At 45.9% G+C, this 21,713-nt stretch overlaps 2 protein-coding genes across 6 annotated transcripts in view; one reads left to right on the top strand and one right to left on the bottom strand.

Annotated features, from left to right (window-relative positions):
* dhx57 (DExH-box helicase 57) overlaps positions 1 to 5,116 on the bottom strand; it is a 51,414-nt gene extending 46,298 nt beyond the window's left edge. For 2 of the 3 annotated variants that reach the window (XM_033025775.1, XM_033025776.1), the window contains exons 1-3: positions 4,834 to 5,071; positions 3,211 to 3,275; positions 1,091 to 1,452 (exon numbers count right to left, since the gene is read on the bottom strand). In XM_033025775.1, coding sequence (XP_032881666.1) covers positions 1,091 to 1,440 — 350 coding nt within the window. In that variant the 5' untranslated portion in view covers positions 1,441 to 1,452; positions 3,211 to 3,275; positions 4,834 to 5,071. Of the gene's footprint in view, positions 1 to 1,090; positions 1,453 to 3,210; positions 3,276 to 4,833 lie in introns of all 3 variants that reach the window. The other variant, XM_033025774.1, reaches the window with a different exon arrangement.
* A 4-nt stretch (positions 5,117 to 5,120) lies between these two features.
* On the top strand, positions 5,121 to 21,697 carry morn2 (MORN repeat containing 2). 3 transcript variants are annotated; one of them, XM_033025781.1, is made up of 6 exons: positions 5,121 to 5,241; positions 8,927 to 8,962; positions 9,970 to 10,020; positions 15,486 to 15,592; positions 18,625 to 18,761; positions 20,069 to 21,697. In XM_033025781.1, exons 1-6 carry the CDS (start codon positions 5,235 to 5,237, stop codon positions 20,184 to 20,186), a joined length of 456 nt encoding a protein of 151 aa, XP_032881672.1. In that variant the 5' UTR covers positions 5,121 to 5,234; the 3' UTR covers positions 20,187 to 21,697. The 3 variants fall into 3 exon arrangements, with proteins under 3 accessions (XP_032881672.1, XP_032881673.1, XP_032881674.1); XM_033025782.1 differs by having other exon boundaries at positions 20,161 to 20,465; XM_033025783.1 differs by lacking the exon at positions 9,970 to 10,020.
* The last annotated feature ends 16 nt before the right edge of the window (positions 21,698 to 21,713 follow it).

Below are 21,713 nucleotides of genomic sequence, written 5' to 3'. Positions count from 1 at the left end.
TCGGGGCTGGAACTGTGCTCCCGTGAGGACGGTCTGGCGAGGGGCCGAGACTCTCCCGCGAGGGGCTGTGGCACTCCCGTCGGAGTGGCCCATCCCGAGGGAGAACGGCACTCCCGTCGGAGTGGCCCAGCCCGAGGGAGGAACGGCACTCCCGTCGGAGTGGCCCAGCCCGAGGGAGAACGGCACTCCCGTCGGAGTGGCCCAGCTCGAGGGAGGAACGGCACTCACGTGAGGGCGATCCGGCTCGGGGCTGGAACGGTGCTCCGGTGGCTGGGACGGCGTTCTGGCGGCGGTGACCCGAGTCCTGGGTTCAGCCGCGGGCCAGCGGCTGCGTACGCTGGACTGGAGGGCGGCAGCTTCGACAACCCCCGGGCCGCGGTGTTTGAGCCGGCCCGTTGCGGGGTTCGGTGAGCCGTGGGACTGTTGTGCCATCGCCCGGTGGGGAATCGCCTCAGCGCAGAGGGAGAAGAGGAGGGAAGAGACAGTAACCCTAAGATTTTTTGCCTCCACCACAGTGAGGAGGTGCTTGGTGGATACACTGTGGTGGACGTTAATTTGTGTTTACTGTTGTTTATTATTGTATGATGTATGTATGACTGCAGGCACGAAATTTCGTTCAGACCGTAAGGTCTGAATGACAATAAAGGGATTCAATTCAATTCAATTGTTGCTTGATCCGCTGAGTTACTCCAGCATTTTGCATCTATCTTCGGTATACACAAGCATCTTCAGTTCCTTTTTACACATGATGACAAGCAAAACTGGTTCCTTTGCTTGCACATGATCCATATCACCTCCATTCCCAGCATATGTATGTGCCTATCTAAAAGCTTCTTAAACACCGTTGTTGTATCTATCTCCACCACCACCTGACATCACGTCCCAGGCACTCACCACCCTCTGTGTAAAAACAAACTTGTTCCTCACTTTAAACGTATGCCCTCTAGTATTTGACATTTGACATTCTGGGAAAATGGTTCTAACAGTTTACCCTATCTATGCCCCTCATAATTTGATATACTTATATTATGTCTCCCACCTGCCTCCGACGCTCCCGAGGGAATACCCCAAGTACAGGTTCAGCACTTACCTCTGTGATTTACTCAGACTACCGAATAAGTTGAATTCTCCATGTTCCTTCGACTCTTCATCAGGGAGTTTTTGACTGGAAACACTGGCTCTGCTTCCAATTCTGGCTCTCCCTCTACCTCCACCTCCAGCTCCAGCTCTACCTCCACCTCCAGCTCTGCCCCTGCCTCTCGCTCCACCTCTACCCCGCCCTCGAGCTCTGGTCGGCCGAACAGTCTTCTGGCTGAAACTGAAATCGTCCCCGTCATCCCAGGTTTTGTCCGAGCCTTTCCTGCTTCCTCCTCCTGTCCCACTGCTGGGCTTGTTGGATCTTCCTCCTCCTCCTCTGCTTGGCTTCCTTCCATAATTCATTTTCTGTTATCTCTGTTCGAAAGATAAATCATTTATTGGGTTTATTATTGTAACATTACCGAGGTACAATGAAAAACTTTACTTTACAAGCTATCCAATCAGAGCAGATACTATACACAAATATAATTGTCAAACTCAAGTACAATAGGTGGAGCAATGGGGAAGATACAGAGTGCAGAATATATATCTCAGCATTGTAGCGCACCAGTTCCAGGAACGTCCAATGTCCGCAAGAGGAGAATCAGACAGTGTTCTAGCTTATAAAAGGACCGTTCAGAAGCTGTACAGAGGGGAAGAAGCTGTTCCTGAGTCTAGTGATACGTGCTTTCAAACTTCTGTACTTTCTGCCGGTCGAGAGTGGGGAGAAGGAAGAACGACCTGGGTTGGACGCATCTTTGAATCTGTTGGCCATTTTCTCGAGGTAGTAGGAAGTGTAGATGGAGTCCATGGTGAGAAGTCACATGGATGCCTAAGGCAACATAGCTAGCAATACGGAACATTGATATGCCATTATTGGAACTGTATTTCATTGTGCCTGTACCTCACCATAGAGTCGAAAGCTGTACAGCACAGAAACTGGCCTTTTAACCCAACCTATCCATTGCGACCAAGTTGGCATAGTGGGCTAGTCCCATTTTTGCCCACTATCCCTCTAGACAACTTCCTTCCAAAAATCTGTCCAAATGACTTTTGAAAGTCATAATTGTATCCACATCTATAGCTTCCACAACATCCATCATCCTGCCCTCAGCAATACTTTTAGTGACGTCTTCAAAATTCTCCATCAGATTTGTGAGACATAATTTCCCACACACAAACCTATGCTAACCATCGCTAATATGTCTGATCCTGTCCCTAAGACTCCCCTCTGTCAACTTTCCCACCACTGACATTAGGCTCACCTACCTGTTTCCCTGGTTTGCCCCAGGTGCCCTTCGTAAATAGTGGTACAAGTTTAGCCATCCTCCACTCTTCCAGACGATTTCCCGTGGCGTAAGTCAATGCAAATATCTCCCCATTGTTTCCCTAGCTCCCCACAATGTCTGAGGATGCACTTAGTCAAACCCTGGGGATTTATCCAACTTAATACATTTTAAAACCACCAATACCTCCTCTTTGGTAATTTTTACATGATTGCAAGATAACACAACTCGCATGCCTCAGTTCCTTAGCTTCCATGATCTTCTACGCTGTAATCGCAGATTAAAAATATTCATTTAATATCTCCCCATTTCTTGCGGCTTGACACAAAGACAGCCATGATGTTGGTGAAAGGACCCATTCTTTCCCTGGCCACCCGCTTACTCTTAATATCCCAGTAGAATCTCTTGTTATTTTCCTTTACCTTGCTTACCATACCCATTTCCTGATACTGACAGCCAAAATCTGGTGCATGTCTCCTTTGTCCTGATCGGAGCCTCAACCTCTCATCAACAGGGCTCCCTAAATATCACCTCTTTGCCTTTCACCCCAACAGGCCCTCCTTGTACTCTTGCTACCTCACGTTTGAAAGCCTCCCACTTGCCATCCACCCCCTTTCCTGCAAATGGAGTCATACTTGTGCACATGACAAAAAATTCAACTTGACTTGACATTACCAGTTCTGGCCAGTATCCAGACAATATTGTCCCTCAAAAATGACAGGGCTTCACTTAAGACAACCACACTGTTGTGTTTCTGACATTAAAAGCGAGGCCACATTTCAAAATGCACCTTATCTCCATGTCTACACTGTTATTGAACGTATAAATTTAAAAAAAAATCACTCACAATGGATTCGATTTCATGGGTTGAATCATTTTTCTCTGTGGTAGTTCAAAGTGCAAAGTTTTATTCTGTAGAGGGAAATCAAAGATAAAGGGATCAGTAACAACCAAGAACATAATTAGTAACATCAACCAATATCAGCCTGGCATTTTGGCAAATGTTTACAGATGTTCCTTCATGTAGAAGACTGGTGCATCACAGGTACTGGCCTTACCACCATTGAAGGGATCGATAGGAAATGCAGTCTCAAAAAGACAGCCAATATCAAAGAACCACACCACACTCTCATCTTGATACTACCATTGATTGATTGATTGAAAGATACATCATGGAAACAGGCCCTACAGCCCAAATCCATGACAACAATCGATCACCCTGCACACGAGTTCTATGTTATCCCACTTTCGCATTCACTCGCTACACACTAGGGGTAATTTATAGAGGGCCAATCAACCTACAAACTTTGGGATGTCGCAGGAAATGGGAGCCCCTGGAGGAAACCCATGTGATCAAAAGGAGATCATGCAAACTCCACAGACATCACCCAAGGTCAGGATGGAACCTGGGCCTCTGCCACTGTGACGCAGCAGCTCTACCAACTGTGCCACCCATCGGGAAGAAGGTACCGGAGGCTGAGAGCTGTGACCATCAGGTTAATTCCCTCCATCCAGTCACTGGAACTGATATTGCCGTCACCCCATCTCTGTAGACATAAGGAACTGCAGATGCTGGTTTAGAAAAAAAGACACAAAGTGTTGAATCACTTAGAAGGTCAGGCAGCATCTCTGGAAAACTGTACCTCGGTACACGTGACAATAAACTAAGGTGACGTTTTGGGTCATCAAACTGATTGTGTTAGGAAGGAGAAAGTTGTAAGAAGCCAAAGTCTGGCAAATGTTAGGTGGATACAGGGTGCAAATTCAGGACAGAACACGATAGGAGAGCAGCAGGATTTCAGAACATCCTCCTCTGCTGACAGGACTTCTGAGACCCCCCTTTCACTGCTCTCCCCGTGATTCCTGCTGCTCTTCAACTATGTTCTGACCTGGACTCACAACAATATCCATCTATCTTGCTAGACTTTGATAGACACAAAATGTTGGAGGAACTCAGCGGGTCAGGCTGGAGAAAATGAATAGATGAGGTTTCGGTTTAGAACCCTTGCAGTCTGAAGCAGGGTTCTGACTCAAAGTATCACCTATTCTTTTTCTCCAGAGATGCTGCTTGACCCATTGAGTTACTCCAGCATTTTATGTGTCTTTGGTATAAACCAACATCTGCAGTTGCTAGACTTTGCTAGACTTGCTAGACTTTGTCTTTCACCTTTCTCCACCTCCCCATACAATCAGACTGAAGAAGGGTATCGACCCAAAACATTATCTATCCATGTTCACAAGTTCTAGGAGTGGAAATAGGCCATTTGGCCCATCGAGTTTACTCCACCACTCAATCATGGCTGATCTCTGCCTCCTAATCCCATTTCTTGCCTTCTTCCCATAACTCTTGACGCCCGTTCTCCAGAGATGCTGCCTGACCCACTGAGTTACTCCAGCACTTTGTGTCTTTCTTTGTAAACCAGCATTGCAGTTCCTTGTACCCACAAAATAGTAGTTGTTGCTGCCTGACCCGCTGAGTTACTCCAGCACTTTGTGCCCCCATCTCTGTCCATGGGAGCTTGCTGTGCACAAACTGTCTGCCGCTGCACGCCCTTTCACGCAGGAAGTCCTGCTCTTCAGCTTTAAGTCTTAAACACCAACGAGGCCCCGTGGAGCTCCTGTGGCGACAGAGCCGATCACCAACAACACAGACACATACACACAACCGTCATCGATCTGCCTTCCCGGAGCCGGCACAGACAGGCACGCCGCGTCCCGGAACTGGTTCCTCCTCCCGCAGTTCCGGGTCGGGTCAGGCAAGGCGCTGGTCGCCATGGAGACGGCCGGCGTCGGCCTCCTCTGCCCCGCGGGCCCGTTGCTTCAGTCGGCGACTGCGTCACCCCATCAACGACCGTCCGTCCGTCCGTGGACATGCCGGGTGAGATGTTAGCCACCTTGTCATTATCACCGGAGCTCCCGTAACCTCGGACTAACTTTAATCGGAGTTTACTGGAGTTTGTCTTGCACTAAACGTTATTCCCTTTATCCTGTGGACGGCTCGGCTTAGTTTAGTTTATTATTGTCACGTGTACGGAGGTACAGTGAAAAGGTTTTTGTTGCGTGCTAACCACAGTGAAAAGACAATACATGATTACAATCAAGCCACCCGCAGTGAACAGATACAGAATAAAGGGCATAACGTTTAGTACAAGATAAATTGCAGTAAAGTCTGATTAAAGGGCCTGTCCCACGAGCATGCGACCTGCATGCGGCAAGCGCGACCAAACCGGAAGCGGGGGCTGCGCGGAGGTCGAGTGATCCCCGTACAGGGCCGGTCCCACCAGCATGCGCCTGCATGCGGCGAGCGCGACCAAACCGGAAGCGGGGGCCGCGCGGAAGTCGAGTGAGTGACGTGAAGTTCGAGCGAAGTCCGCGCATGACGTACGGCGTCAAGACGCTGCGTACTGCGTCGAGACGTTGCGCACGCTCATCGAGGCGGTGCGTACGGCGTCGAGGCGGCTGCGGACCAGCAGGCTGTTGCCGCGCGGAATTTTTGAACACGGTCAGTTTTTCGGAGCCCTGCGCGATGTCGGGACCAGCTCCGCACAACTCCATACGGCTCCGGCGATCGAAGTGGAACCGGCCCCGCGAGGCCGTACGGCTCAAGCGACCACGTTAGGTCGCGTTTACCGCATGGAGTCGCATGCTCGTGGGACAGGCCCTTTAAGATAGTCCGCGGGTCTTCAATGAGGTAGTTCAGTACCGCTCTCTAGTTGTTGGTAGAATGGTTCAGATGTCTGATACCAGCTGGGAAGAAACTGTCCCTGAATTTGGATTGTATCTGGTTGAATGTGGGTAAAATCTGATTGTAATCGTGTACAGTCATTCCGCTGACTGAATAGCACGCAAGAAAAAAAGCGTTTCACTGTTAGACATTAAGTGCTCAAGTAACTCAGCAGGTCAGGCAGCAACTCTGGGGAAAAGGGCAGCACAGTGGCACAGCGGTAAAGTTGCTGGCTTACTGCACCACAGACCCGGGTTCGATCCTGACCTCAGGTGATGCCTGTGTGGAGTTTGTACGTTCTTCCGGTGACCGCGTGGGTTTTCTTTGGGTGCTCTGGATACCTCCCACACTCCAAAGACGTACAGGTTTGTAGGTTAATTGGCTTCAGTAAAAATTGTAAATTGTTCCTAGTGTGTATGATAGAGCTAGTGTACAGAGTGATCACTGGTTGGTGCGAACTCGATGAGCCGAAGGGCCTGTTACTGCGCTGTATCTCTGATGTCTTCAAAAGGATAGGTGACATTTTGGGTCGGGACTCTTCCTCAGACTTCTTCAATCTGAAGAAGTGGCACAGATGAGCAGCGGTAGAGCTGCTGCCTTACAGCGCCAGAGACCCTGGTTCGATCCTGACGATACAATATGATACGATAGAACTTTATTTATCTCAGGAGGGAAATTGATCTGCCAACAGTCATAAAACACAAGATACATGAAACATGAAATTAAAGTTACGAGTGGAAAGGATTGGGGATGTGCAAAGATTTGGGGATGGGAGGGGGAGGCAAGTCAATCTACCCACGACTGAAGGGGGAAGAATTATACAGTTTTATAGCCACAGGGAAGAAGGATTTCCTGTGGCATTCTGTACTGCATCTTGGTGGAGCCAGTCTGTTGCTGAAGGTACTCCTCAGGTTGACTAGTGTGTCATGGAGGGGGTGAGCTGTATTGTCCAAGATGCTCCGCAGTTGAGGAGCATCCTCCCCTCCAAGATCACCTCACATGAATCTTGCTGCAGATGTTGAAGGAGCGGAGCCTTCTCAAAAAGTACAGCTGGCTCTGACACTTCTTGTTCAGGGCCTCAGGGTTCCTGGACCAGTCCAGTTTACTGTCCAGGTAAACTCCAAGGTGTGTGTACTCCTTGGTAAACTGCACATCCACACCATTGATGTAGACAGGGGACAGAGGTGTTCCTCTCCTCCTAAACTCCACCAATAACTCCTTAGTCTTGTCAGTGTTGAGCTGCAGGTGATTCAGCCCACACCACTCAACCCGAGTCATTGACGATACCTCTAGATTCAGCTTCCCTCCCCTCACTGATGTAGCCCACAATTGCAGAGTCATTCGAAAACTTCTGCAGGTGGCAGGCATCCGAGTTATATCTGAAGTCCGAGGTGTAGAAGGTGAATGGAAAGGGAGAGAGGACCGTCCCCTGTGGGGCCCCGGTGTAGCATGCCCGAGACACAGTTCTGTAGCCTGACATATTGTGGTCATCCAGTCAGGTAGTTGGTGATCCAGGACACCCATGGAGCATCCACCCACATCTTTGTCAATTTGCTCCCTAGCAGTGCAGGCCGGACGGTGTTAAAAACACTGGAGAAGTAAAAAAACATGACTCTCACAGTTCTTCCCGGCTTATCCAGCTGAACATAGGAACAATGGAGCAGGTGGATAATGGCATCCTCAACCCCCATCTTTTTTTGGTAAGTGAACTGGTTTAACCAAGGGTCGAAGGTGAGTGAGCACCAGCCTCTCCAGGGACTTCATGATGTGGGAAGTCAGCGCCACCAGTCTATAGTAATTGGAGGAGCTGGGACGCGTCCACATTGGTACAGGAACCAGGCAGCATGTCTTCACCGTCACAGGAATCCTCTCCAGGCTCGGGTTGAAGATATGCTGGAGTACTCCGCACAACTGGCTGGCACAGGTACTGTTTGTACAGAGTTTGTATGTTCTCCCTGTAACTGCGTGGATCTTCTCCAGGTTCTCCGGGTTCCTTCCACACTGCAAAAACATACAGGTTTGTAGGTTAATTATCTTCAGTAATAATTGTAAATTGTCTCTAGTGTGTAGGATAGAGCTAGATACGGGATGATCACTGGTCGGCGCGGACTTGGAAGTTTTCTTTCATAACTAATTCTCTGCCTCATGATTCACATTTTTCTCTTGCTGCTGATTCTTGTAAAATCCCCAGTCTCCCAGTTGCTTTATATGCTCTGCAAGAAAACTTCCATCCATCTGTGCATTTCAAATCATGGTGTGTGTGTGTGTGTGTGTGTTTAGAAGGATGAGGGGGTGACCTCATTGAAACAAACCAAATAGTAAAAGGCCTGGGTAGAGTGGATGTGGAGAGGATATTTCCACTAATGGGGAAAGTCTACGACCAGAGGGCACAGCCTCGGAAGAGAAGGATGTACATTTAGAAAGAAGATAAGGAGGAATTTCTTTAGGCAGAGGGTAGTGAATCAGTTGAATTCATTGCCACAGATGGTGGTGGAGACTGTCATTGTTTATTTTAAGATTGGCAGGTTCTTGATTAGTAAGGGTGTCAAAACTTATGAAGACAGGAGAATGGAGTTGAGAGGGAAAGATAGATCACCATGATTGAATGGCAGAGTAGACTCGATGAGTCAAATGGCCAAATTCTGTTCCTATGACTATTGAACTTATGTGTGGTAATGAATGACGAACACAATAGCTTTGTTTGGAATCCACCTACGATGCAAACAATTATTTTGGGTTTGTCAGTGGTTGTTAACTGAATTTAATAGAATAACATTCTGGAATTCATGAGTCACAGCATTTCAACTTGCTTTTAATCTGCATCTTTGTCTTGTTACAGTGAAGCCAAAAAAGAAAGGCCAACCCAAAGAAAAAGGTAAGATTTCCTCACAATACTTTGTTCTTTTTTATATCTATTTTTGTACCTTCCCTTTTATAAAAATTATTAATTTCTCCCAGCTCAAGAAAAACGTTAAATTAATTAGAATGTGAACCTCTGCCTCACCTGGAAAGTCTGCTTGGGTCCGTGGATGGAGTCGAGGGGGGAGGTAAAGTGACCTCCCCTCCACACTTAGAGCATTTCCTGCGGTTGCAAGGGAAAGTGCCCAGGAAGGGGGTGGTTTGGGTGGGAAGCGACGAATTGACCAGTTGGGAGGGAACAGTCTCTGCGGAAAGCAGAAAGGGTCCATTCAAGGACCTAAGCAGTCTTTCCAGGTGAGACAGAGGTTCACCTGCACCTCCTCCAATCTCATCTACTGCATCCACTGTTCCAGGTGTCAACTTCTCTACCTTCGCTAGACCAAGCGCAGGCTTGGCGATCACTTCACCCAACACCTCCGCTCAGTTCGCACTAACCAACCTGATCTCCCGGTGGCTCAGCACTTCAACTCCCCCTCCCATTCCGAATCCGACCTTTCTGTCCTGGGCCTCCTCCAGCCAGAGTGAGGCCCAGCGCAAATTGGAGGAACAGCACCTCATATTTCACTTGGGTAGTTTACACCCCAGCGGTATGAACATTGACCTCCAATTTCCGATAGTCCTTGCTTTCTCCCTCCTTCCCCTCTCTCTTCCCAACTCTCCCACAAGCCTACTGCCTCCGCCTCTTCCTTTCTACACCCCCCCCCTCCGACATCAGCCTGAAGAAAGGTCTCGACCCGAAACGTCACCTATTCCTTCTCTCCATAGATGCTGCCTCACCCGCTGAGTTTCTCCAGCAATTTTGTCTACCTTTGATTTTTCCAGCATCTGCAGTTCTTTCTTAAATATAAAGTAGGCTCATCTTTTACTTAATAAATATCAAAATCTGGAGTTGAAACTAAGTCTTTAATATTTTGACAGTTATGCATGTTGAGGTTACAATGCTCTTTATATTCCTTTACACAGTTTCTGATGTTTTAAATGTGAATGTCATCTTCCCTAATGAAGACCGATATGGTGAGTGAACAAGATGCACAGCAATAGCAAGTTATACCTGCTTATATCTTTCTTAGGTTGGGTCTCGACTCGAAACATCACCTATCCCTTTTCTCCAGAGATGCTGTCTGACCCGCTGAGTTATTCCAGTATTTTGTGCTATCTTAGATTTATTTCTCCCCCGTTCACTCATTTATCTTTAATCCTTTATCTTTAATCGGACTTTACTGGTCTTTATCTTGCACTAAATGTTATACCCTCTGTCCTGTATCTGTACACTGTGGATGGCTTGATTGAAATCATATATAGTCTTTTCACTGACTGGATAGCACGCAAGAAAAATATTTTCACTGTACCTCGGTACACATAGAAACATAGAAACATAGAAATTAGGTGCAGGAGTAGGCCATTCGGCCCTTCGAGCCTCCACCGCCATTCAATATGATCATGGCTGATCATCCAACTCAGTATCCCGTACCTGCCTTCTCTCCATACCCTCTGATCCCCTTAGCCACAAGGGCCACATCTAACTCCCACTTAAATATAGCCAATGAACTGGCCTCGACTACCCTCTGTGGCAGGGAGTTCCAGAGATTCACCACTCCCTGTGTGAAAAAAGTTCTTCTCATCTCGGTTTTAAAGGATTTCCCCCTTATCCTTAAGCTGTGACCCCTTGTCCTGGACTTCCCCAACATCGGGAGCAATCTTCCTGCATCTAGTCTGTCCAACCCCTTAAGAATTTTGTAAGTTTCTATAAGATCCCCTCTCAATCTCCTAAATTCTAGAGAGTATAAACCAAGTCTATCCAGTCTTTCTTCATAAGACAGTCCTGACATCCCAGGAATCAGTCTGGTGAACCTTCTCTGCACTCCCTCTATGGCAATAATGTCCTTCCTCAGATTTGGAGACCAAAACTGTACGCAATACTCCAGGTGTGGTCTCACCAAGATCCTGTACAACTGCAGTAGAACCTCCCTGCTCCTATACTCAAACCCTTTTGCTATGAAAGCTAACATACCATTCGCTTTCTTCACTGCCTGCTGCACCTGCATGCCCACTTTCAATGACTGGTGTACCATGACATCCAGGTCTCGCTGCATCTCCCCTTTTCCTAGTCGGCCAACATTTAGATAATAGTCTGCTTTCCTGTTTTTGCCACCAAAATGGATAACCTCACATTTACCCACATTATACTGCATCTGCCAAACATTTGCCCACTCACCCAGCCTATCCAAGTCACCTTGCAGTCCCCTAGCATCCTCCTCACAGCTAACACTGCCCCCCCAGCTTAGTGTCATCTGCAAAATTGGAGATATTGCCTTCAATTCCCTCATCCAGATCATTAATATATATTGTAAATAGCTGGGGTCCCAGCACTGAGCCTTGCGGTATCCCACTAGTCACTGCCTGCCATTGTAAAAAGGACCCGTTTACTCCTACTCTTTGCTTCCTGTTTGCCAGCCAGTTCTCTATCCACATCAATACTGAACCCCCAATGCCGTGTGCTTTAAGTTTGTAAACTAATCTCTTATGTGGGACCTTGTCGAAAGCCTTCTGGAAGTCCAGATACACCACATCCACTGGTTCTCCCCTATCCACGCTACTAGTTACATCCTCGAAAAATTCTATAAGATTCGTCAGACATGATTTACCTTTTGTAAATCCATGCTGACTTTGTCCAATGATTTCACCACTTTCCAAATGTGCTGCTATCCCATCTTTAATAACTGACTCTAGCAGTTTCCCCACTACCGATGTTAGACTAGCTGGTCTGTAATTCCCCGTTTTCTCTCTCCCTCCCTTCTTAAAAAGTGGGGTTACGTTTGCTACCCGCCAATCCTCAGGAACTACTCCAGAATCTAAAGAGTTTTGAAAGATTATTACTAATGCATCCACTATTTCTGGAGCTACTTCCTTAAGTACTCTGGGATGCAGCCTATCTGGCCCTGGGGATTTATCGGCCTTTAATCCATTCAATTTACCCAACACCACTTCCCGGCTAACCTGGATTTCACTCAATTCCTCCAACTCCTTTGACCCGCGGTCCCTTGCTATTTCCGGCAGATTATGACAATGAACTAAACTAAATTATCTGATGATAATAAAGTCTGGTTGTTCAGCATATTTATCCCCATTTCTTTAAGTGCAGATCTTCTAACTCTTCACTCACTTGTGGAAAACTATCTCGAGGAACAGTGGGATGGCTACAATTGTGCCACGACCACCTGATATGGTTGTGTTACGTCGACAATCCCAGAAGGGATTGAATAGAAAGACCTCCTGCTGTCACATGGACTCTTTCATCACTTTCCACAAGCAATTACTCAGTATTCTGATGCTTCCCCGGGCAGCGATTCAGTTTAAAAATCACGAGATTGCCTTCATGTTAACTTTGCGGCATGACAACTTGACTGATGATCGAAAACAAAGGCACATTTAAAAATAAAAACTTGCTAAATAAACTCTTTGTTGCCTGAAGAAAGGTCAATTTCACACAGCTGCCATCAATGGTGCCCTTGTGCTGTGAGGCATCTGCATTGACAACAATTACAAGCGGAGAGTATTGGTATGGACAGTCAGGAAGTGTGAGAGGCTGCGGTCATCTGTAATTTCTGCTCAGTTCGACACAGATAGAGTCATGCAGCACGGAAACAGGCCCCGTCGGCTCAACACGTCCATGCGACCAAGATGCCCCATCTACGCTGGTTCCATTTTCCTGTATTTGGCCCATATCCCTGAAAACCTTTCCTATCCATGCAACTGTTCAAATACCTTTAAATGCCTCACCTACCTCTTTTCAAATATCTTTTCAATTGCAATGACCATCAATCGGCACTCCATCACTATTTCTCTCTCCGTTATACCCTTTGCTAGTTGCCCCTTGACGACTGCTGTGTTAAATTATCTCAACACAAAAGTGAGTTTCATGAGATTCACTACTTTGAGACAAAAGGTTTTCTCCTGAATTGCCCACTGGGTTTTACAGTGACGACCTCACATTTACATGAGTGCATTCCCCAACAAGTCACTATGTCCATTCCACTGAATCTGTCCAATGTCTTTTCACTGCCTCAACTACTTCCTCTGGCAGCTCATCCCATAAACCCACCTCCCTCTGAGTGACAAGCTTTGGGGCAACATCAATGAGAATGAGAGAGGACCAATTGTACCACTAGACAGATTTTTCACAACGGTTGGTAAAAGATTCCAGTTCAATTGTTTATGATTGATGCCACAGACATAAGGAGATGCTGTTTCATTTGTGAAACTTTGATTCATTCTGAGCCTGAAGAAGGGTCCTGATAAAAAAAAACGTCACCTATGGCAGGTATTTCTGGGAATAATACAGAAGGTGCAGGACCAGTTCATTCCAAAGAGGAAGAAAGATTCAAAGGGAGTAAGGGGCGACCGTGGCTGACAAGAGACGTCAGGGACAGTATAATAATAAAAGAGAAGAAGTACAACGTAACAAAGATGAGCGGGAAGCAAGAGGATTGGGTAATGTTTAAAGAGCAACAAAAGATAACTAAAAAGGCAATACGGGGAGAAAAGATGAGAAATTGAGCTAGCCAAGAATATAAAGGAGGATAGCAAAAGCTTCTTTAGATATGTGAAGAGGAAAAAAATAGTTAAGACCAAATTTGGACACTTGAAGACTGAAAAAGGTGAATTTATTATGTGGAACAAGGAAATGGCAGATGAGTTGAACAGGCACTTTGGATCTGTCTTCACTAAGGACGACACAATAATAATAATAATAATAATATATTTTATTGTCATTGCGCATATGTGCAACGAGATTTGGTATGCAGCTTCCATCCGATGTCATAACTTAAACAACTAATAACATTTAGATTTAGATATCCCGAGAACATGGTTTATAAAAAGAACAGTAAAACAGTCAAAACAGTCTAAAGTGCAAATGTGTCTGTGCGACGTGACCATCCGAGGGAGACAGTTCATGGGGGTGGGGGGCACTCAGCAGGGCCGGTTCAGAGCAGCTATAGCTCTGGGGATGAAGCTGTTCCTGAGTCTGGAGGTGCGGGCGTAGAAGGCCTTGTAACTTCTGCCGGAAGGTAGGAGTTCGAACAGTCCATTACAAGGGTGTGAGAAGTCTTTATGGATGCTGACGGCCTTCCTGAGGCACCGTGTGTGGTAGATGCTCTCCAAGGATGGTAGCTGTGTCCCAATAATCTTCTGCGCTCTGTGGACAAAGCGCTGAAGAGCTCTCCTCTCCGCCTCCGTGCAGCTGAAATACCACACAGAGATGCCATATGTTAGTATGCTCTCTGTCGTGCAGCGGTAGAAGGTTGTCAGCAGCTGTTGGGGCACACCAGTCTTTTTCAATGTTCTCAGGAAGAACATTCATTGCCCTTCTTGACCAGCGCAGCGGTGTTGGTAGACCATGTGAGGTCCTCTGAGATGTGAGTGCCCAGAAACCTAAAGCTGGACACTCTCTCCACACTGCCTCGTTGATAGAGATTGGAGCGTATTCCCCATTATGTGTCCTGAAGTTGATAATCAGCTCCTTGGTCTTAGAGGTGTTTAGGGACAGGTTGTTATCTGAGCACCAGTCCGCCAGGTTCTGCACCTCCGCTCTGTATTTTGTTTCATCACCGTTGGTGATCAGCCCGATCACCGTTGTGTCGTCTGCAAACTTGACGATGGTGTTGGTGTCGAATGCAGGAACACAGTCGTGTGTGAAGAGGGAGTAGAGCATGGGGCTCAGTACACAGCCCTGTGGTGTGCCGGTGCTCAGGGTGATAGTGGAGGACAGGTGCGGGCCCAGTCTCACTGCCTGCGGTCGCTCCGTCAGGAAATTCAGGATCCAGTCGCATATCGGCGAGCTGAGGCCTAGCTGGTGGAGTTTGGTGGTGAGCTTGGTGGGGATGACCGTGTTGAAGGCAGAGCTATAGTCTATGAAGAGCATCCTCACGTACGTGCCCTGTCTTTCCAGGTGAGTCAGGACAGTGTGAAGAGCCACAGAGATGGCATCCTCTGTGGATCTATTTGCCCTGTATGCAAATTGATGAGAGTCCAGTGAGGCAGGGATGCTGGATTTGATGTGGGAGAGGACCAGCCTTGATGTCAATAAAAGATGATAATAATGGGTGAATTCCCTCCAAAGTAGTTTACTATCACCATATCTTATCCCTACCCCCACCCTTGTATTGAATTGATTGAAAGGTGCAGCATGGAAATAGCCCTTCGGCCCACCGTCCATGCCGACCATCGATCACCCGTCACACTAGTTCCATGTTATCCCACTTTCTCATCCACTCCCTACACACTGGGGGACAATTTACAGAGGCCAATTAACCTACAAACCCGCATGTCATTGGGATGTGGGAGGAAACCCATGCGGTCACGGGGAGAATATGCAAACTCCACACGGACAGCACTCGAGATCAGGATTGAACTGGGCTTTCTGGTGCTGTGAAGTCTAAAGCTGCCTGGGTCAGATGTGTTCTGCATAAATTTTACAGATGGAGAATGCACAAGAAGTGATGATGCCGGGCTGGAGAGGAATGGATTTGGCGTTCATACCACACTTAATGGAATGACATATTCAGGGCAGTGGAACAATGACAAGGTAAGCAAGGAGCCACAAGGCACTGCAGAAGCTGCAATCACGAGAAAAATCACAAAGTGCTGGAGGAACTCTGGGTCAGGTAGCATCTGTGTAGGGAATGGACAGATGAAGTTTCAGGTCAGGACCGTTCTTCAGTCTGATGGAGTTCGGGGGGAAGTTGGAAACGGCAGGTAGGGTGGGACAAAGCCTGGCAAGTGATGGGTGGATACAGTTAGGGGGGTGATTGGCACATGGGTGGAATAAGTAACAAGGCTGGAGGTGAAAAGGAGATGAAAGGTTGTCAGATAAGGAGAGAAAAAGATGAGTGAAATGTAAAGGCAGATGGAGTGATATAGATGGAAGGGGAAAGGGCGCGGGCTAATGGGAGAAATCGGTATGTAGCATGGTGGGGCATTCGAAAGAGATGCAGTGAAAGGCTGGGGGGTTCTTCCCAGTGAAACCTGGAGAATTCAATGGTCGTACCGTTGGGATGTGAACTACCCAAGCGGAATACGTGATTAATGTAACTAATGTGATTAGTGACAAATGTGATTAATGTAACTAATGTGATTTCTCTGCCACAGAAGGCAGCAGAGGCCAATTCACTGGATGAATTTAAAAGAGAGTTAGATAGATCTCTAGAGACTAGCTGAATCAAGGGATATGGGCAGGCATGGGTTACTGATTGTGGATGACCAGCCATGATCACAATGAATGGTGGTGCAGGCTCGAAGGGCCAAATGGCCTCCTCCTGCATGTATTTTTTATGTTATTTATGTTCTATGATTAAACAATTAATGCCTGAAATGAAAAATGATGGTTAGAGGATAGAGAACCTATAAAGCTTTGTCATGATTAAATGATTAAGCTTAAAAAATAAAGTGGTACAATAAATGTAATAATATATATTTGGCTTGTACTTGTGTAATGTACTGTACTTCTAATAAAAAAATTAAAAAAACATGATTAAACTGTGAAAAGGACAGCAACTTCTGAATTTACTTCACAAGATGTTTAACATAGAAGTTATGATTCAGGGTTATGATTCAGGATATTAAGGGCTGCACATTATGGAGCTTCCTTTAGGGGAAATGGGCTCCATGTTCCTGAAAACCTTTCTGTGGATCAGGACAGCCTCTTCAACTTTGTATTTCAGGATTGTAACAATATCCACTGCAGTAAGTGCCCACACCTGTAATGAATAAATAATTCAGCACAAGTTGACCAAAATAAAACGTGCCTGATCGTTCAAAGTAGCTTGGAATATATAATTGTGACATGCTAGGAACAAGGAATCTGATTGAAAGCACAGTGATCCACTGTGTTGGCTTAACCTTACATCCCTGTGCTCCAATTAATAAATTCCGCGCCTGTCCAACCTCTCCCTCTAGCTCAGGCCCTCAAGTGTAGGCAGATCCCTTGTACATCTTCTCTGCACTCTTTTCAGCATCTTTCCTATATCACTATCATCCCGGTGCCAAAGAATAGTAAGGCAGCATGCCTTAATGACTTCCATCCAGTGTTTCTGACATTCACCATCATGAGGTGCTTTGAGAAACTGGTGATAACGCCCATAAACTCCAGCCTCCCAGCCAGCCTTGATCCACAGCAGTTTGCTTATCATCACAATAGGTCCACGGCAGATGCCATCTCTCTGTAGCTAAACTCATCTCTCGAACACCTAGACAACAAGGAGTCCTATGTTAGACTCTTATTTATTGGCCTTCTACACAATAGTTCCATCCAAACTCTTGGACCTAGGATTCAGCTCTCCCCTCGACATTCTGACCCACAGACCGCAATCAGTAAGGAGAGGTGACAACATCTCCCCCACAATAAATCTCAACACCAGTGCCCCGCAAGGATGGGATCTCAGCCCCTTACTATAATCCCTATACCCTCACGACTGTGCAGCCAAATTCAGCTCTAACTCCATCTACTAGTTAGACGCAAAATGCTGGAGTAACTGAGCGGATCGGGCAGCATCTCTGGAGAAAAAGATTAGGTGATGTTTTGGGTCGAGCCCCTTTTCAGACTGAGGGTTAGGGTAGAGGAAAACTAGCGGTATGAAAATTGTAGATGACACCACCATAGTGGGCCGGATCATGAACAACGACAAGACGGAGTAAAGGAAGGAGATAGAGAACTCAGTGACATGGCGTCAGGATAATGACCTCTCCCTCAATGTCAGCAAGACCAAGGAGTTAGACATTCACTTCAGGAAACAAGGTGGAGTACGTACCTAATTAACATCAATGGTGCGAATGTGAAATTGGTTGAGAGCATGGAAACAGGCCCTTCACCATCGAGTCCAAGCGTTCACACTAATTCTGATTTATTTTTTTTAATTTCAAAATAGACTTTATTCAAGTAATAAATATATACAATACATTAACCGTGCAAAATATTCATCCGATATTTTCAGAGGCTATACAAACATTCAATACTGTTTACACACATTGCTCAAATTTCACAAATTTATCCCCCACCCTTGCCACTCATGTAGGGTGGAAGATTGCAACCTTCACGTGGTCCCTCCTGTTCCGACGAATGCAATCAACCCGGCGTGCACAATCAAATAAGATCAAATAGAACAAGTTGTACTACTGCTTTAGGCTGTGCACGCCATACACAAGAAGAAGCCACTCATGTGTTCACACTAATTCTGTGATCCCACTTTCTCAGCCACTCCCTACACACTAAAGGGAATTTACTGAGGCCAATCAACCTACAAACCCACACAGAGGAGTGGAAACCAGAGGAATCCCACGCAGTCACAGGAAGAACGTGCAAACTCCACACCAACAGCACCCGAGGTCAGGATCAAACCTGGGTCTCCAGCGTTGTGAGGCAGTGGCTCTACCAGCTGCAACACTATGCTGCCAGGGGTTGTGAGACGAGCTTAAATGAATGGAATTTAAATATAATTAATTCATTGGTTTGAAGAACTGAATAACCTATTCCTATTCTGAGAGTGGGAAGTCCAGTGACTATTTTTAATACATTAACTTGATGTGATTTAATCGTTTAATTGTGAAATTTATTTCTTAAAGATGAATGGCACCGGGAAACTGGTGCATCCGTCCGGTGCAGTCTACGAAGGAGAGTTTAAAGACAACACGTTTCACGGGATGGGGACCTACACATGGCCAAATAATTCTAAATATATTGGAAGCTTCAATGAAAACAAGTAAGCTATTCTTGTATAATCTAGACTATGTTTCTGTTGAGGGAAGTTGTTTTTAGTTGTACAAGACATAGGTGAGGCTTTGTCCACCCCACCTCTCTTTTCCAGCTTTCTTCCCCCAACTTCAGTGTGAAGTGGGGTCCCAACCCGAAACGTCTTCTGTCCATTCACTCCACAAATGCTACTTGAACTGATGAGTTCCTGGCGGATATGCCCCAACCAAGCTAGTCCCACCTGGCCACATTTGGCCCATATCCTTTTAAACCTATCCTATCCATGTACCTGTCCAAATGTCTTTTACATGTTGTTATGGTACCTGTCTCAACTACTTCCTCTGGCAGCTCATTCCATATACTTACTAACCTTTGTGGAAAACAGAACCAAAGCATTTTCTGTCCACACCCTCCAGAGATGGAGGGGATGGACAGACGATGGCATGGTGGCACAGTGGTAGAGCTGCTGCCTTACAGCACCAGAGACCTGAGTTCAATCTGACTCGGGGTCCTATCTGTACAGAGTTTGTACATTTTCACCGTGATCTCGAGGGTTTTCCACGGGTTCTCCAGTTTCCACCCATACTCCAAACACTTGCTGGTTTGAAGGATAATTGGCTACAGTAAAGATTGTAAATTGTCCCTAATGTGTAGGATGGTGTTAGTGTACGGGGATCGCTGGTCGGAGCAGACTTGGTGAGCCGAAGGGCAAATTTTCACGCTATATCTCTAAACTTAACTCTAAAATAAACTACGATGCTGCCTGGCCCGCTGTGTTCATCCAGCACTTTGTATTTTGTTGTTAACAGATACCGTGTTAGTGGACATTAAATTCAGTTTGGATTTCCTTCTGCTGCCTAATGACCAAATTTCATAACTACAGTTCAGATATTAGTTATTTTTAAATCTTCGTGAAAGCACGCACAGCGATAAGTGACTGTTGTGGTATTGCGATCCGTGAGATGACATCAATACATGCATTAATGCAGCCACATTCTTAAGAAACAGTACTGATCTGCATGGATGAGTTGGGCTGAAGGGCCTGATTCTGTGCTGCAAAGTCATAGCCTATGGCCCAATTTGCTGATCAAGACGCCCAATCTTCACTCGTCTCATCTGTCCACATTTGGCCCATTTCCCTCTCAACCTATCCTATGCATGTACCTGTTTAAATTTATTGCAAATACTGCTATTCTACCTCCTCTGGCAGCTCATTCCATATACCCACCACCCTCTGAGTGAAAAAGTTGTCCCTCTGGTTTGTATTAAATCTTATCCCTCTCACCTTAAACCTTTGCGCTGTGTTTTTCTCTCTAGTAATAGGTTTCATCTGCCTAACTTATGCACATCACGCTGTAACAGTCCTGGAAAAGTATACAAATGTTCTTTCACTGGCTGTTACTCTGCAGATTGGAAGGGGAAGGCAAGTTCATAGATGCCGAAGGTTATGAATGGATCGGAACTTTTCATTACAAAGCTGCACCAGGACTGAAGTTAAAACTGGATATGTAATCCACGTCTGCACGGGACCCATTTCTGAATCCATACCATCAAATTATATTTCTGAGTTTTTTATAAACATCACTGAGTGTTTTGGTACATTTAAAATAGTATTATGCAAAGATGTCTTCATTCAAATACATACAACATGCACATATGATTTATTCTAAAACATCTAATGGGATAGTTCTGTTTATTTTAATAAATCAATAAAGCATAATAATTAGAACTTTCTAATCATTTGACCAGGATTCAACGGGGAGGGGGGGGGGGTAAGTGGAATGTATGCCAAAACATGGTGTTGCCCACTTTCCCTCAGACAGGGTTTAGGTGTATTATTGCCATGTGTACCGAGGTACAGTGAAAAGCTTTGTTTTGCATGCTTTCCAAAGAGATCAGATAATACATCAATACAATCGAGTCAGACGCGTTCAACAGATAGAGCTAAGGGGAAGATACAGAGTGCAGAATATAGTTCTCAGCATTGTAGTGCATCAGTTCCAGAGACAGTCCAATGTCCGTTCTGAAGCCTGATAACAGAGGGAAGAAGCTGTTCTTGGGTCTGGTGATGCGCACTTTCAATTTCTGTACCTTCTCAAGTTCAAGTTCACATTTATTGTCACATGCACCAATTGGTACAGCGAAATTGTTGGACCATTGCCATCTGCCGGACGGAAGCAGGAAAAAGAAGGAATGACCGGGATGGGACAAGTCTTTGATTACGTTGGCTGCTTTCCTGAGGCAGCGTGAAGTGTAGATGGTCAATAAAGGGATGGAGTCAATAAGAGTCAATACGGGAATTCTAAGCTGTGCGATGGACTGGGCTACATCTACAACTCTCTGCAATATCTTGCGGACTTGGGCAAAGCTGTTCCCAAACCAAGTTGTGATGCAATCCGACAGGATGCTTTCTATGGTGCATCCGTAGAGGTATGTAAGAGACATTGGAAGCATGCCAAATGTCCTCTAGTACTGCAAGGTTGCACCATGCTGTGACAGTCAAAAGTCAAGCGTAGTCACAAAGTGCTGCAGTAATTCAGCAGGTCAGGCAGCATCTCTGGAGAACATGGATAGGTGACGTTTAGGGTGGAGACCCATCTTCAGATCCAAAACGTCACCTATCCATGTTCTCCAGAGATGCTGCTTAACCACTGAGTTACTCCAGCACTTTGTATGTTTTTTGTGAACCAGCATCTACAGTTCCTTATGTCTCCAAATGTCAAGATTAGTTGCCACGTGCAGTGACAACAAAACAATTAAATTCATTCTTGCAGCAGCTTAACAACCCTGTAATTAAACACAGTACACATAGATAATATATAATAAACAAAAAATCCATAAACAAAAACACACAATACTAGTGCAAAAAAAACCTGTAAGATGTATAATTCACCAAGATCTTGATCAATGAAGTAACTTAGGCCTCTTAACGGAGAAGAGCAAAAAGAGAGAGAGGGAGGGA

Source organism: Amblyraja radiata, chromosome 8 (genome assembly GCF_010909765.2).
Source record: "Amblyraja radiata isolate CabotCenter1 chromosome 8, sAmbRad1.1.pri, whole genome shotgun sequence".
Lineage (NCBI taxonomy): Eukaryota > Metazoa > Chordata > Chondrichthyes > Rajiformes > Rajidae > Amblyraja > Amblyraja radiata.
The sequence above is the reverse complement of the archived record's forward strand: the minus strand, read 5'-3'. Positions and strand labels throughout refer to the sequence as shown.

Bases quoted from the DNA above. Each gene is read 5' to 3' on its own strand.
- morn2 (XM_033025781.1), top strand. The intron at 10,021-15,485 runs GTGAGTGAACAA...TAAATTTTACAG, and splicing joins CCCTAATGAAGACCGATATG to ATGGAGAATGCACAAGAAGT. The intron at 15,593-18,624 runs GTAAGCAAGGAG...TATTTCTTAAAG, and splicing joins GGCAGTGGAACAATGACAAG to ATGAATGGCACCGGGAAACT.